The sequence below is a fragment of the Microplitis mediator genome, chromosome 11 (genome assembly GCF_029852145.1).
Source record: "Microplitis mediator isolate UGA2020A chromosome 11, iyMicMedi2.1, whole genome shotgun sequence".
In the NCBI taxonomy this organism is placed as follows: domain Eukaryota; kingdom Metazoa; phylum Arthropoda; class Insecta; order Hymenoptera; family Braconidae; genus Microplitis; species Microplitis mediator.
In genome coordinates, this window is record NC_079979.1 from 4,507,302 (window position 1) to 4,525,239 (window position 17,938).

The 17,938-nt window shown below is 33.7% G+C and overlaps 1 protein-coding gene across 1 annotated transcript; it reads left to right on the forward strand.

Annotated features, from left to right (window-relative positions):
• The first annotated feature begins 16,878 nt into the window (after positions 1–16,878).
• On the forward strand, positions 16,879–17,241 carry LOC130677747 (cyclin-T1-like). The gene has a single exon (XM_057484600.1). The coding sequence runs from the start codon at positions 16,879–16,881 to the stop codon at positions 17,239–17,241; it is 363 nt and encodes a 120-aa protein (XP_057340583.1).
• The last annotated feature ends 697 nt before the right edge of the window (positions 17,242–17,938 follow it).

Here is a 17,938-nt window from a genome sequence, read left to right on the forward strand (position 1 = left end):
GAATTCTTCTGTTCAACCAACTTTGTTATGACAGAACTCTACAGAAGGTCGTGTTGTAATACTAAAGCTGCATTTGACAAGATCCGCGAATAACCTTGATCAATGTTTCACTTTTATCATTTTTAACTAATTATTTATTAACTCAATAATATTGAATGATAATAGATAATTGCTAATAATTTTCAGTCTACATTGTACACATCTTCAATCGCACATCAACGGCACTTACGGAACAAAATTAACTACTTTGGTTATTTATCGGGTAAATAATCTGCTGAAAATTGGTAAAATAAGTAAGATATTTATTTTACCGGTAAATTCTCTTTCCTACTCAGGTGCGACAGGTGTCAAAATTTCATGAACTAAAAACAAATTTTGCGGATATAAAGAAAGAAAAAATTTTGAAAAAAAAAATTTCTGAAAAAAACAATTTTTTAAATTTTTTTCGATAATCACTCTCTTTGACCGAAGAAATTAAAATTATCAGTGAAAAAAACAGTTTGAAATCGAAAAAATGATAAAAAACCGAGAAACTACCAATTATGGTGATTTTTGGCAAAATCGATAAATTTAAAGCTTCGGGACACTAAGAAAGGAAAATCGCAGCGCTTTGAAATTTTCAGGATTTTTGCAGGACACTTTGAGGTTAAAAAAAGAAACGAGGGCATCCTTTGTTCATCCGTTATATCCAAAGTTATACCAAGATTTCCGAATATCCTTAAATATGCGAATTTTTACCTGTTTTTTAATAAACATTATCTCTTTAAAAAAAATTTTTTCCATCATAAGCCACTAATTTTGCCTTATAGAAAATATTTTCTAGTTTTCAAAACCCGACTTCTATTCTCTGTACGACCAATAAGTCCGGAGTTATTGATTATCAAAGCCAAAATGGACTTTTTTGCTTTGATCAATGATAACTCGGCGACAAATCGTCGTGGAGACTTTTCGAGGCCAAAAAATTTAAGGGCATACAATTTCCTAATCGAATCATGAGGTCAGATTATCCAAAAAAATTTATTGAAGCTAATAGACTTGTTGGCAGACGATTTTTTTTCGTCGGTTTTCTTACGATTACTCCGGAACCGTGCATGATAAAAATTCGAAATCCAGATCTGAAAACTAGAAATTTGAGGCTACAATTTGTTTTTTTGCATTTTTTTTCTACGACTATTTTTCACCGAGTTACAGCATGTTGAAAATCACCCATAAATTTCGAATTTTTTTTCTATCCTTTAATTTTTGTGACCAATGTAGTTATATAAGACTATATTTTAGGGTGATCCAAAAAATAGCAATTTTTTTTTCTCGGAAACAAGTTCAAAAGATTCATTTAGATAAAAAAAGACGCCTGTGAAAATTAGAGTTCTTAATATTAACATTAAGAGGTTCCTCATCGCACTTTTCTATTTTCCATAAGAATAACATGGAAAACATTTTTTTTACGTCTTCTGATTTTTTTAAGTAGCTAACAATGCGTCATAGGAATGATTGGCAGGCATATTTTTGTAAGTAATTGAATGCTCTACAAAAAAAGTTTCTTATCATTTTTTGATAAATCTATTAGTTCAAAAGTTATTTAAGGTTGAAGTCGAATTCATATCAAATTTTGAGATCTTTTTACTTTTCCGGCGAAACTGTCAGACCTATTACAAAATATCATGAGACCTTTTTTGTAGACAATGTTATCCCCTATAAGTTATACCGAATAAAGTTTTTTCGAATTCCGCATTGTTTTCTAGTTATTTTTATTTTAATGTCATGCTCATAAAAAAAATAGTCTTCTCATTGATTTTAAGAGCTTGACATTAACATGAAAATAATTAGAAAACAATGCGGAATTCGAAAAAACTTTATTCGGTATAACTTATAGGGGATAACATTGTCTACAAAAAAGGTCCCACAATATTTTGTAATAGGTCTGATAGTTTCGCCGGAAAAGTAAAAAAAATCTCAAAATTTAATATGAGTTCGACTTCAACCTTAAATAACTTTTGAACTAATAGATTTCGAAAAATGATAAGAAACTTTTTTAACTCCCCGCTAAGAGAATTGAAAATTTTCAAAAATTCGGGTAGTTATTGGTTTCGGTCCGACTTGCAAAAACCGAAATTCTATCAGATTTTGACGTTTTGAGGTTCTAGGAAGCTATCCTGACTAATTTCATGATGATGTCCGAGTGTATGTGTGTACGTTCGTACGTACGTATGTAGGTATGCAAATATTCATAACTCTTGAACGGATGAACCGATTTTGATCTTTGAGGTGTCATTCGACGCGGCTTATTAATATCTTGAAGCCGTAAAAATTTGAACTTAATCGGTAGGGTGCGTTCAGAGATATTTCAAAAATAAAATTTATTCAAAAATGTTTTATTTGGATAACTTTTAATTTGCTCAATGGATTGATTCCAAAAATTAATCAGCTCTAAAACTTTATAAGCCGCGTCGAATGCCACCCCAACCATCAAAATTGGTTCATTCGTTCAAGAGAAACCGTTGACAAAAGAAATCAAAAAAATTTTTTTTTTTGGTTTTTTTGAAATTTCTCAAAAACGACTCGATAAATCAATTTCAAAATTTGATCAGCATTAGAGCTTGATAAAGCACGTCGATTGCTGCCTCAATTGTCTTAATAGGTCAATTCGTTCACGAGATATCGTTGATTAAAAAAATAGTGAAAACCGTTTTTTTTCGGATATCTACAAAAAAATTAAATCATTCGATTTAAAAATCTAATCAGCTCTAGAATTTAATGAAACGCGTCTATTGCCACCTCGACCATCAAAATCGGTTAATTCGTTCGCGAGATATCGTGGGAGAAAGAAATGCTGAAAATTGTTTTTTTTTAAAACAATGGCATACAAGAGTATTATCGAGCTTAAAGAGCTCGAAAATGTACTCACAAAAACAGCGGGAAGTTATGGGGCTGGCCCGCAGGGTTAACCGACGCCCAGATTTTTTGTAGAGCATTCAATTACTTACAAAAATATGTCTGCCAATCATTCCTATGACGCATTGTTAGCTACTTATAAAAATCAGAAGACGTAAAAAAAATGTTTTCCATGTTATTCTTATGGAAAATAGAAAAATGCGATGAGGAACCTCTTAATGTTAATATTAAGAACTCTAATTTTCACAGGCGTCTTTTTTTATCTAAATGAAACTCTTGAACCTGTTTCTGAGAAAAAAAAAAAATTGTTATTTTATGGATCACCCTACTACATATGAATTTATATAATTATATATATTTATAAATAATTATACAAAATTATATAAAATTATATAGAATTTTATATAATTATATATGATTATATCTAATTATATATCATTTTTGTTCCCACACTGTAAAAAATTCGCGGAGTGAATGCGGATTAAATCCGGAGTGAATGAATTTTTAATTATTCACTCCCTCCGGAGTGAAATTCACTCCGCAGGGGAGTTTTCGCGGAGTAGATAATTTTTTATTAATTTAATCCCTCCGGAGTGAAATTCACTCCGGAGCGGAGTTTTGAAAATATTGTTAATAAAATATAACTCCACTCAATAAAATTGAAGTAAAAATTCGCGTATTACATTATTGATCAGCTGATATGCACCCACATACGCACATACATATTCAGGCACACACGCGCACTCGCACACACACGCACGCACACATTTGCACACACGCACACATTTGCACACACGCACAAATTTGCACACACACACAAATTTGCACACACGCACTAATTTGTACACACGCACAAATTTGCACACATGCACACATTTGCACACACGCACAAATTTGCACACACGCGAACTTACTTAAATCTTATATTCTGTATAATCTTTTATATTTTATTTTATAATTTACCCTCTTTTATATTGATAACTACATCTTTTATTTTAAAACATTTGCTGGCAAGGAAATAATTTACCATAGACTCACACACACACCATTCAGTTATTTATTTATTACGCCGAATAGTTTTTGGTCCATTTATTGCAAACCTGATTTTATTTTAATAAAAACTAATGTAAACAATTTTACTAAACAAAGTTTCCTGTAGTGCGGTCTGTGAGACTCAGCACCAATCCCGACTAGAATTTCTTCCTGATTTGCCTAAAGTACCATAAGGACCTTATCAGGTTTATATAAGGTCCCTATCCGAAAATTCCCATAGAATCCACTCAAATGCGACAAAAACCGCATGGAAACCAATACAGTCTGTAAGATTCTATGCAGTTTTTGTCGCATTTGAGTGGATTCTATGGGAATTTTCGGATAGGAGTTTGCCTTATTAGGGCAAACAAGAAACTTGTCAGGACCTCGTCAGGATATCTCAAAAAAAAAAAGTTATTTGCCATCGGGTCAACCTGACAAGTTCCTGATCAGGACCTCACCAGGATATCTCTATTAAAAAAAAAGTTATTTGTCATCGGGTCAACCTGACGAGTTCCTGATCAGGACCTCGTCAGGATATCTCTATTTAAAAAAAAGTTATTTGCCATCGAGTCAACCTGACGAGTTCCTGATCAGGACCTTATCTGGATATCCTTATTCCAAAAAAAGTTATCCCATCCCTTTAAATATTTCATTTACAGGCTAAAAATCAAAACAAGTACAAAAGAATATTATATAAAAATCACGACAATCATTGTAGCACAAATTTTTTACTTCTTCATCAATTATTCTTTGACATCATAATGAATATTATATTTACACTTTCAAGATCACATGTGTATGTCAGCCTACTGGATAGCATCGAGGACTTTGAATCTAAAGGACGCAGGTTCGAGCCCAGCAGTTATCGGGATTTTTTCATCAATAAAAAATATGTTTACTTCCTCTAATTAATGCTCTCAATACAATAGATAACATTCTCGATCGAATTAAAATTCTCTTATTTTTTTTTGCAATTTTATATTTTTTTAAAAATAATTACTAATAAGGTAATCCTGATAAGGATTTGATGAGGATATCCTGGTAAGGACCTGATAAGGCAATCCTGATAAGGACGTGATGAGGATATCCTGATAAGGTCCTGATAAGGCAATCCCGATAAGGACCTAATGGGTCTTAAGCGTTACATCCATATCAGGATCCTCGTCAGGATACCCTGATCGAGTCCTTATTTGAAATAAGGTTAACCCGATAAAGACCTCGTCAGGCCCTTATCAAAAATTCTAGTCGGGATAAATACTTGTGTAATATCTATGGCTGATCTTAAGGGTGACTGATCGCCAGCAGCTCCAGGCAGTGAGTGTCGCAACTTACGACTCTGAGTAGCTACGAAGCAGTGAAGTCCCCACTCTCGGACGATGTCAGTACGGTATATTTCTTTACAAAATTTTATTGTCAACCTATAACAGGCGGAACTCGGGGCCCCTCAAGGTATCCGTTCGCCGCACGGCCGAAAGATTTTAACCAATCAATAACAGTCCCAGTATTGATTTATTTGACGGCGTGGGGCAACGGTAATGCGTGGGCCGAAAGCGCAGTCGGATAAAAGTTTAAATAAATAATAAATTTTATTTAAAAATCCCTGCTACACAAATATTACTGCGGTGCCCGGGTGTGAATTAGTTCTGTATTATAAGGTATAACGTTAAAATATATAAGTGATCTGTTGAAATATATTTATGCTCAAAGAAAAAAAGTACAGGGTAAACATACAGTTTTTAAAATTTCCAATAGTAAAAATTGATATCTCGAATTCTATAATTTCATTGGCGGGATGATATTTTTTAGACTGACTATAGTAAAAATTAAAACTTATACAATAAATTTTAAAGTTTCAAACAATAAAAATCTCCAAGTCGATATATATAATCTCATAGTCGATCGTTATTTTATCTTATGTAAGAGTAGTAATAATTTTCTTTCTAAGTCCTAATTTTTAATATTTCAAATAATAAAAATATATTTTTTTTCCACATAGTATCGATTCGTATGTTTCTTTTTACTTTTTTTTCTTTCTATTTTATTTTTTTTATTTTTTGAATTATTTGTTTCCGGCTTTTACCGTTGCTCTCGTAGTACAAGGCCCTATTCAGGCTTCTGATTTCACTCCCTCCCTCTCCCTTCTCCAGCTGTCTATCTTCTCATCGTCGTGCATCTAATTGATTGCATCCTGGTCTGTATTATGAATAACTGATCTAGTCGTTACAGTATATAGTTTTTCGAAGGTCTATATGAAAAATCATCAGAAAAATTTCAGCCCACTCACGGGCTCGAATTGCCGACCTTTCGCGAACAGAGTCCAGTCCCTCCCTGGCGGTTTAGAATCACGGTGCACTGAGAGAAAAATGAATAGTAGCCTGAACTACGACGTCACAAGTATTAAATATTAGTCCTATGAACTAGTTTTCGTAGTCACTGGTACTACACAGTAGTGCTCAAGACTAATACAAAACAGCAATAAGGGAAGGGGGGGGGGGCAAAACGGGCCCCCTAAAATTTTGGATGCCTCGAAATATTAGGGGGCAAAATGGGCCCCCCAAAGTTTTTAACATGAAAAGTGTTTGGGGCGGGGAAGGGGCAAAATGGGACATTGAGGCAAAATGGTCCCCTCAAAATTTTTAACATGAAAATTGTTGGGGGGAGGGGGTAAAATGGGCTGTCTAGACTTTGAAAACCTACGAATATTTTTTAGCCAAACGGGTTCCTAAAATTTTTTTAACAGATATGATTAAAGAATTATGATAAGGGGCAAACTAGGTCACGAGTTCAACAGCATTACTAACTATTATTTTTTTCAAAAACAATTTATTCTATATAATCGAAAATAATTAAAATATAAGCAATCAAGTAATGAAATTAAGTTATTTTTAGGTCCAAATTTTCCCTATCAACTCTTTTTTATACTAAACACACAGCAAAAAGTTTCAAAACACAAAACAAGCGACAAACATACATTGAGTTTTGTTGGAGGCCCGTTTTCTTAACTTTTCAGGATTTTTTAATTTTCATAGACAGCATATTAACGCCAAAAACTCAGCAGAAGGAAAAAAAAGTGAAACAAGCTGAAAAACTCGCATTATAAAAATTTTTTGAAGGGGGCCCATTTTGCCCCACATTTTCTAATTTTTTATTTTTAATCGACAGAACAAATTAACGTCAAATACTTGGCGAGGGAGTAAAAAAAAGTAATACAAGTAAAAAAAACTGAGGATTTGAAAATTTTTTTCTTAAGGGGCCCATTTTGCCCCCCCCCCCCCTCCTTCTCCTACCAAATATTCTTTACGAACCATTTTTACCTGGTTATAACAATTAGAAAAAAATCGGTCTATCGGTTAACCCTGCAGGCCAGCCCCAAAACTTCCCGCAGTTTTCGAGCTCCTCGAGGTCGAAAATATTGTTGTGAATACATTTTCGAGCTCTTCGAGCTCGATAATACTTTTGTATGCCGTTGTTTTAAAAAAAAATCGTTTTTTACGATTTTTTCTCCTACGATATCTCTCAAACGAATTGACCAATTGAGACGGTTAAGATGGCATTCGACGTATTTTATTGGATTCTAAAGCGGATCAAATTTTAGAATTGATCCGATGAGTCGCTTCGAAGATAATCGAAGAAAACCGTTTTTCACCATTTATTTCTCGATCGATATCTCTCGAACGAATAAACCGATTGAGATGGTTGAGACGGCAATCGACGCGTTTTATTGAATTCTAGAGCTGATTAGATTTTAGAATCGATCGATCGAGCCGTTTCTGAAAAATTTTCAAAAAACTGAAAAAAAAATTTTTTTTTTTGATATTTCTTCTGTATCTTAGAGTCCATTTGATCGATCGATTTGAAATTTTCAGAAAAGTTCTTAAAAATACGTACGTACGTACATACTTACATGCATACACTCGGACATCATCTCGAAATTAGTCAGAATAGCTTCCTAGGACCTCAAAACGTCGACATCTGATGAAAATTCGATTTTCGTAAATCGGACCGAAACCAATAACTTCCCGAATTTTTGAAAATTTACAATTTTCTTAGCGGGAAGTTAAAAAAGTTATTGCAACTGAAGCTTGAGCAGTACTGCCAATAATAATTTTGTACTTAGCTTCAATAGATTAAAAGAGTGTTAGTAACTTTTTCAGCTTAGCGGAAATGAATTAGTAGATGGAACTATAATAACTAAGTTATCAAAACTTAAATTTTAGCAGTGGAGAAAAGTAGTGTTTGAATATTTATTATATATTTCAATTATTTGCTTTACTACATGTTAATACACTGGTCACAGAAATTAAGGGATAGAAAAAAAATCCGAAATTTTTAGGTGATTTTCAACATGCTGTAACCCGGTAATAAATGGTCGTATAAAAAGACTAAAAAAAGCAAATTGTAGCCTCAAGTTTCTAGTTTTCAGATCTGGAACTCAAAATTTTTTATCATGTACGGTTCCGGAGTAATCATAAGAAAACCAACGAAAAAAAAATTTTCAAAATTTTTGCTGGTCTTTCAATACCTCTATGGGCGACAATAAATTTTTTTGAATAATCCGACTGTCTGACTTTTCTCGGAAATTTTATGCCCTTTAATTTGGTCGCCTCAAAAAGTCTCTACGACGATTTGGCGCCGAGTTATCATTGATCAAAGCAAAAAAGTCCATTTTGGCTTTGATAATCAATAACTCCGGATGTATTGGTCGTACAGAGAATGGAAGCAAGGTTTTGAAAACTGGAAAACATTCTCTATAAGGCAAAATTAGTGGCATTTGATAGAAAAATTTTTTTTAAAGCGATATTGTTTAGTAAAAAACAGGTCAAAATTCAAATCGCTGCGATTTTTCTTTCTTAGTGCCCCGAAGCTTTAAATTTATCGATTTTGTTAAAAATCACCATAATTGGTAGTTTCTCGGTTTTTGTTCATTTTTTCGATTTGAAAATGTTTTTTTACCGATAATCCGTTGTATCCGCAATGATTTATTATTGTCAAAAAAAATTCCTAAAATTTTTTTTACCGCTGTAACTGCATCTGCTTTAAATGTCAACTTTACAAACATACGCTTTGGGTAACTCTAATGCCGGCGGTAAAAAAAATTTTAGGAATTTACTGCAAAATTTTCATGTTCATCTATCATGGGAAATTGCCGCTCTGGTCAGGATTTGGCAATCTTCCATGATGTCTAAGATATTTCATGAGGCCTATTGCATCAGTACTGTGGTAGGATCATGTTCTAGGATACTTGAAATATGAAATTCAAAAATAAAAATATTAATTTATTTAAAACCGTAAGATGGACGGAGGAGATTGAAGGGTTCATCGATCATGGGAAATTGCCGCTCTGGTCGTTTATTTATTGCAAAAATTGTCTTCAAGTATCGAATGTAAAAACTCTGAAATACCTATCTAACCAGGGACTTCACAAGAGGTTGAGTGCAATCTAGTGGCGAGCACTGAACTACTTCCGCTGCTGCCTAGCACCGGTGACTTTCTCCTCTTCTATATACGTCTTCACCCAAGAAATTTTTCTCTTAAGTCTTTTACATTCAAAATCAAAGACAATTAAAAAAAAATTGACAAAATGTAGATACCACCAATCGTCAGCATTTTTTCCGAAACGAATTTCTATTGTATCGTCCAAAGACCATTTTTTTTTTTTTTTTTTTTTTGTTAACTAAAGTTATCGACAAATGGATTTTTTCAAAGTCCGGATTGGATTGAAAAAATCTAAAAAATGTTGATACCACCCATCGACAACATTTTTTCTGAAACTAATTTTTATCGGATCGATTTGTTTATAACTTTAGTTAACAAAAAAAAAAGTCTCTGGTCGATGCGATTAAAATTCGATTCAGAAAAAATGCTGTCGATCGGTGGTATCGACCTTTTTTAAACCAAACCGGACTTCGAAAAAATCCATTTGTTTATAACTTTAGTTAACAAAAAAAAAAAAAAAAAAAAAAATGGTCTTTGGACGATACAATAGAAATTCGTTTCGGAAACTACATCCGTTCCAATTTCTATTGTAAATTATGCCATTTAAAATTCCAATATTTATTCAAAAGTGATGTTTGAAACGAAAATGTAATTATTCTTTTTTCCTATTTAATGATTCTATTTTTACTTTACTTATTTTATTTTAAAATAGAGAATAACGAAAATAAAAATCCAACTAATAACAATTGTAGAAATTCGAATTAAATAGATTTAAAAAAAAAATCATAGTAATTAAAATTATAAATAATCAAATACTAAAATAAATTATGACAATTACCCAAAATTAAAAAAACAAAGTAATTTATTTTTGATGTATACAAATAAGTAAATTAAATTAATAATTACAATTTTAAATTACGACTTATGAATGGCCAGTTTATTCAAAATAACTTACGTATTAAAAATTGATTTTTCAAACCAAACTAGAATTAATTTTTTCTTTTTATTTTCCAATGACTTTACATCTTTGGTATCAAAAAACTTAAAAACAAATGTAAATGATAAAAATACAACTTAATCGATTTAATTATACACTTATAAGATAAGTAAAACATTTATGTCATATACATAATATATGTATTAAAAATGTCAAAAATAAATAAGTAATTATTTTACATTACTATTAATGAATATCACAAATTTGTTAATTATACTTATTAACACCACACCGGTTACAAACTTATTAATATTAATTAAAAATATTTCTATAAATATTTCATTGTAATTTTTCCAAGTCTCCATTAGTCCGTAATTTAAAAATAATCCTCGTAAAAGTACTTGGAAGTTGGATGTCATCGAAAATATCATCTAACTAATAGCATTGAGTTACAATTTTTTCCGTCCTAATGCTTCCCTTAAACGATAAGTAATCATTCCACCGTATAGTGGAAAAAGAGATTGAATAATCAAATTTAAAATAATACTATCACTAACATACTTTAAACTTAAAGCTAATTTGTGTTCACATTTATTACATAAAACATTATAAAATGTAACATTACTCGTACCAATAAATGTTTTCTTCATTTCTTCAATTTCGCTTATGCACTGATCGCGAAATTCACCAAAATTTTCACTGCTAATATCGACTACTGCTAAATTTTCTTTATCAACATAAAAATTTACCGCACTGAGTTTAGCAATATGTTCAGCAATTGTGTCTTTAACTTTTTGTGAATCATGAAGTCTTGAAGCAAATGCTGTTTTACCATTATCGTTTTTTAAATTAATTTCCACACCAGCGTTAAGAAGTTACCTTATGATATCATCGTTGATCGCGAATTGAATTCCGTAATGAGACTTTCAATTATATCCAGGTTCTCCATTACAACAGCAATATGAAGAGCTGTACCCCAGTATTTACTTCTTGAATTCACATCAGCTTTCTTACGGAGCAGATCATCCACCAATTTTTGATCATTATTGAAAGCTGCTATTATGAAGCAGCGTAAAACCACCCATGACTGGAGCTACTGTATTGATAACTTCGACAGCTACTTGTTTCATCAAGTTATCAACGACTTCGCAGTTCAACTTAAAACGGCTTAATTCCATTATGATGAGTGATTTAATTAATAATTATCGACGTTTAAATAATGAACTTTCAAGTTAGCGAACTTTAGCACTTCACTGTTAGAGCCACTGTTTACTTTGTAATAATTTCAAGTTAAATTATTAACGATCGCTGATTTTACGTTTGTAGTTTTAAGACGAGATTGACTGTGCGACTGATCGTCTCAAGATCAAAAACGGTTTTGAATGATGGTGTCTATGGTACCTTCGACCTTAACGCCCCAGATAATTACTTTTCTCCCCCACTCTTAAATATCTATGATCATAATTAGGGGAGGGAGGGGAAAAAGGGAGTACTTGAGACAATACTGAGTTTTTGGGGGCTCCCATGAAGGAGCTGCCAGAATTGAACGAAGGGCCCCTACTTGGCCCAGCACGGAGGAACCTAGCTTTGGCACACCTATATTGGCCCATGCTTGGCTCAAGATTGGGTACTCAGTCCTGGCCGTTACAATGATAACCCGGGCGTGTGCCAAGACTGGGTTCCCCAAGTTTGGCTATACCTATGGTTTATATACACTGAAAAAAAAGCGCTAGCTGCTAGTGATTATTTTCTTTAGCAGCTAGCGATTTTTAATCGTTAGCTGGAAGCGATTTTTTCGCTAATAGCTTGCACGGTGTACTTTTAACTCGCTGTGAGTGTTGTCTTACACACCATTCGGTGTTATTTGCTATATATATAGGGGAAGGGAGGGGGGAAAAATGGGCCCCTCAACATTTTAAACATGAAAAGTGTTTGAGGCGACGGGAGGGGCAAAATGGGACATTGAGGGAAAATGGGCCACTGAGGCAAAATGGTTATTGAGTTTTGTTGGGGGCCCGTTTTACCCAACTTTTCAGGATTTTCTAATTTTAATAGACAGCAAATTAACACCGAAAACTCAGCAGAAGGAAAAAAAAAGTGAAACAAGCTAAAAAAACTCTCATTATAAAAATTTTTTGAGGGGGCCCATTTCGCCCCACATTTTTTAAGTTTTTATTTTTAATGGACAGAGCAAATGAAGGTCAAATACTTGGCAAGGGAGTAAAAAAAAGTAAAACAAGTAAAAGAAACTGAGGATTTGAAAATTTTTTTCTTAAGGGGCCCATTTTGCCCCCCCCCCCACCCTTCCCCCATATATGTAGCTAATAACACCGAATAGTGTGTTAGATAACACTCACACCGAGTTAAAAGTACACCGTGCGAGCTGTCTGCTAGCGAAAAAAACGCTAGCGGCTACACGGAAAGATTGGAACCCGACTGGTTCCTGTTCTGCACCCGACTCAGTACGGTGCTGAAAAAAAATGCTTGATTGTGGTGCAGCACCACACTGATTACTGTGCGGAACCTGACTGAGTGATATGCGCACACGACTCAGTCAGGTTCCGCACAATAATCAGTGTGGTGCTGCACCACAATCAAGCATTTTTTTTCAGCACCGTACTGAGTCGGGTGCAGAACAGTAACCAGTCGGGTTCCAATCTTTCCGTGTAGCGAAAAAATCGCTAACTTCTAGCGAGAAAATCGCTAGCAGCTAGCGAAATAATCGCTTGCAGCTAACGATTCTTTTTTTCAGTGTAAGTAGATCATATAAATATATCAGTGCAACATCAGTAGGTTCATCCAGTAGCTACCGTTCGGACCTAGCAATCGGAAGAACGGCAATTCGCGCGCAGAGCCCAACAGAATTTTCACCGAGTTTTTTTCACATCATTTACCTCCCTTAGATAATTTAAACGTCAATGATCATGAATTATACGAGGTTAATAATAATAAAATTTTCTTTTAATTAAATTTATTCGTTTCCTCGATGTAGGGGAGGGTGGGGCAGAGCGGCCCTCCTAAGCCAATTATTATTTTTTGTGGCTTTCAACCATAAGATCACTTTACTTTTGTCCTATTTCGAACAAATTTATGGACATTTTGCAAAAATTCTAAAAAATTTTATTTTTTTTTTTGTGGGGCAGAGCGGCCCCCCTTCAAAAAGTGATAAAAAAAATTTTTTTTTTCGTTTTTTTTTTTTTTAATTGTTTTCATCAATAAGAATGTATTTCTTTCTCTCGACAACTATTTTTGGTTTTATATTACTCGAAAAAAATTTTTTAAAGCGTAAAAAATCGTTCACTCTCGATTACCTTAATTACTAATTGTTATTTAATAAAAAAAAAAAATCAATTCTATAATTTTACTTTATTTCAAAAATTTATCAACTAAAAAAAAAATTTAATTTTTATAAATTTTTAGTGACCAAATTTGCCTCTTACATAGAGAAACGGCCAAATATGAAAAAATAGTTTTTCCGGAAGTTTCGGCTGGTCCATTTTGCCCCAGGTGTTATGCGTAGGGCTAGAAATGTGGAATTATAACAATTTTTTTTTAATTTGACGATAAAAATACGAAAAAATCACTTTTTCAAAATTTTGGGCTTGTCCATTTTGCCCCAAATGTCATGCGTAGGGCTAAAAATACGCAAACATATCGGATTTATAGTAATTAGTCGAAAAAAAAAAAATTTTTTTTTTGGTAGAAATTTCAGGGGGGCCGCTCTGCCCCACCCTCCCCTATGTATGGGCCAGGTCCGGCAACTAAGCATGAACCAGGTCTGGTAACCAAGCATGGACGATGTCCGGCAATCAGGCTTGGCCCGAGATTATCATTCCAGACTTTTACCAAAACTAAGCCAAGACTGGCTTACAAGCCTGGCCCAAGGTTCTACAAATTTGGGCCAAGTCGGGCCCCGTGGTACTTTCCTCTCTGGGCTCAGATAGGGGAAAAGGGGAGAGGGGACCCTTAATTTTGGTCTCAATAACCCACGTTAGTTGAATATTAAAAATTTTTAAATTTGGGGCAAAAGATACTAGAAATTTTTTCTTTCTACCAAAATTAATCGTCCATTTAACAATACGGAATTCCCAATTGGACCATTGTCTCGACTATGGAGACTATATACCCTCCATAGTCTCGGCTATTATAGTTACCCAATCTATCTCTCATTAACTTTCTATAACTATCTAATTATCTTTCTACTCTTCAGATTTAAATAATTTATGACCCATTATTGACGATTTAATAAACATTGGAAGCATTTTCATTTACTAGTTGTTAAAATTAAGCTAACATTTAAATATGACGATAAGTACTACACCCACATTATCATGACACATCAGTCATGCATTAGGATGCAGGCACAATTTTACCGTGGAAGTTCTTTCAGGTATAATGTTAACGCGTAATACTCATTATCCTGAATGCACCCGCATGGCGCTTGAAATTAGTATTACAAAATATTTGTATTTATTGATCATTATTTCAGGTAGAGCTTAAATAATTAACTTATCAAGAACTCTTATATAGTCTAGAATGTTTATTAATGAACCATAAATATTTTAAGTATTAGAATTATAATTATTCAATTATTAAGAAATTATCTAGACGATTATGATATTGGCGTCTGCAGGGAAATGGAAATGCTCGTATTTTACAAAATTACAAAATTTAGTGTTATCTTAGAAAGAAAATTTTTTTTTTAAATACATATGGAAGATCTTTCACGATCTAATTGCGGTTATTATTTTCAAAAAATATGGGTGTGAATGTAGCAGACATCAGAGAAATTTAAAACTATAAATAAATAGAGTAAATAACTTAAAAAATAAAATTTATAAGCTCGATTTTTCACAGCTTGTGGGAGTGAACAAGCGGCGTTGAATGTCACCTTAGAGATCAAAATCGATTCATCCGTTAAAAAATTACAGAATATTTATACATACGTACATACACACATACATACATACACTCGGACATTATCTTAAAAATTAGTCAGAATAACTCCCGAGAACCTCAAAACGTCAAGATCTGTTAGAAAGTCGATTTTCGAAAATCGGACTGAAACCGATAACTTCCTTGTTTTTTTTTTTTTTAATTTTCAATTGTCTTAGCGGGAAGTTAAAAATTCTGGTTAATTTTGAGCTCTGAATATTATCATTAAACACAAGTTCATACTTCAATTTTATTCAGTGGAGTTATTTTTCATTAGTAATATTTCCAACACTCCTCTTCGGAGAGAATTTCACTCCGAAGGGATTCATAAATTAATAAAAAATCATCTACTTCGCGTTTACACCGCATTCACTCCGGATTTAATCCGCTCTCACTCCGCGAAATTTTTGCAGGGTACCTACACCTAAAGTTCAAAATCCTGCCCGGTACACTGCAAAAAATTCGCGGAGTGAATGCGGATTAAATCCGGAGTGAATGCGGAGTGAATGAATTTTTAATTATTCACTCCCCTTGGAGTGAAATTCACTCTAGAGAGAAGTTTTGAAAATATTATTAATAAAAAATAACTCCACTCAATAAAATTGAAGTAAAAACTCGCGTATTACAGTATTGATCAGCTGATACGCACACACACACACACAAGCAATCACACACACACACACACACACGAACACACACGCACACATTCGCACACATTTTCACACACGCACGCATACATTCGAACACACACACGCACATACTCGCACAAACACACCCGAACACACACAAGCACACATTCGCATACACACACAAACACCCGCACACACCCAAAAACATACATGCACGCACTCACACACACACACACACATTGTTTTACAGTTTAATATAAATTGATTCAACTATTAAAACTCCAGACTGGAGTGAAATCGGAGTGAAATAAAATCCGCGTCACTCCGAGATCACTCCGCTAAAAAAAACTCCAAATTCACTCCGCATGCGGAGTGATTTTTTTTAAGACTCCGGAAACCCGAATGGTGGAGTGAATTCGGATTGAAATGAAATCCGGATTCACTCCGGATTTTTTACAGTGTATTATTGATCTTTTATTAATAATTTAAGTATGGAAAGTGTTTTATAAAGAGCATCAATAATAAATTTGAAATCCATATAATAAATTTTTTTCAAATTGTGTAATTTTTCCCGCAAATTGTTTACTTTTTTATTGGTTCGCAGATACAGAGTCGGTTATCCCCAAAAATATGAATTAGTTCAACAACTGAATATTATAAGACCGCATGACCTTAAAATTCATAAACGTCATTAGCTTAAGGACCTTTACCTTTGTTACCTCAGGTACATTTCTTCCCACCCCAACTATTACTTACTCATTATCCCCATACTCTTAAGAGCGACAATGTCATTGGCACGATATCTTAAACTGCTTTGTTCGAAAATACCTTAAATTTGAGTGTCTCGTCAATATTCATCATTTTACTCTTGAACTCAATACCGTACAGTTCGTTCGAGAATAAATTACAAGTGTACGAAAAAAAAGTTTGTGTAAATTCAAAAGTATATCAGCTGTTGTGGTGAAATATAAACTTTACAGTAAAGTGATAGTCGATTTTGAATACTGTGTCATCATGGCTCGCAGCAATTGGTATTTCAACAACGAAGAATTGATGAACTCTCCAAGTTTTAGAGACGGTATCAACGCAGGCAAAGAATTAGATCATAAGCAACAGGCCGCTTACTTAATCAACGATTTGGGCACGCGGCTCAAATTATCTCAAGGCTGTATAAATACTGCTACGGTATTTATGCACAGATTCTATACCGAGAAGTCATTGTCTAAATTTCATAGATATGAAGTAGCAACGACGGTTATTTTTTTGGCAGCAAAAGTCAAGAAAGTGCCACGAAAAATAGAAGATGTGATTAGAGCTTTACATACTTGCCTGAAGAAAGACAACAATCACACGCTAGACATCACCACTGCTGAGTAGCAGGAAGAGGTTAACACCATAATTTGTAATGAGTGCTTTTTCCTGCTCATATTGGGATTTAATGTAGAAATAAATCATCCCCATGATTATATATTGAAGTTCTGCAGAACAATCGATGCAAGTAGAGAACTTCGTAAAGTTTTTCTATACATGGCGACCTACTCTCTACAGCTGACGCCGATGTGCTTAAAGTACAAACCGGCAGTTGTCGCATGCTTCTGCATCTATTTTACTCGAAGAGCTCGAAACGTAATTTTTTGTTTTTTTTTTTTCCGAGCAAAATTATTCAAGCCTTGAATTTCAAGTAAACTTTAATATTAAATATTAAAGCCATGATGTATTATAGGATATACTATAGTACAATTCAAAAGGGTACTTGTAGTCCTGTCGAATGACAGAAGAGTACTCGAACAAAATCGTAATGAAATTTGGAATATAAGACTTCTGAAATAAATGTCTTACCAGGGACACTACATGTCGTAGGCGTGATCTCGCGGCGAGCACCGAACTACTCCCGCTGCTGCTGTCTAGCACCGGTGACTTTCCCCTTCTCCATATCGATCTTTTCTCCCAAGAAATTTTTTCTCTTGGCTTAAGCATCTTTTGTTTTCTTGGTCGGAGAATACAAAAATACTTGCGTAAAAAAAATAGTACTTGTTCCGAGAAATTTTATTTTCTTTGACCAAAAAAATGCAAT

Bases quoted from the DNA above. Each gene is read 5' to 3' on its own strand.
- LOC130677747 (XM_057484600.1), top strand. From the start codon at position 16,879: ATGGCTCGCAGCAATTGGTATTTCAACAACGAAGAATTGATGAACTCT.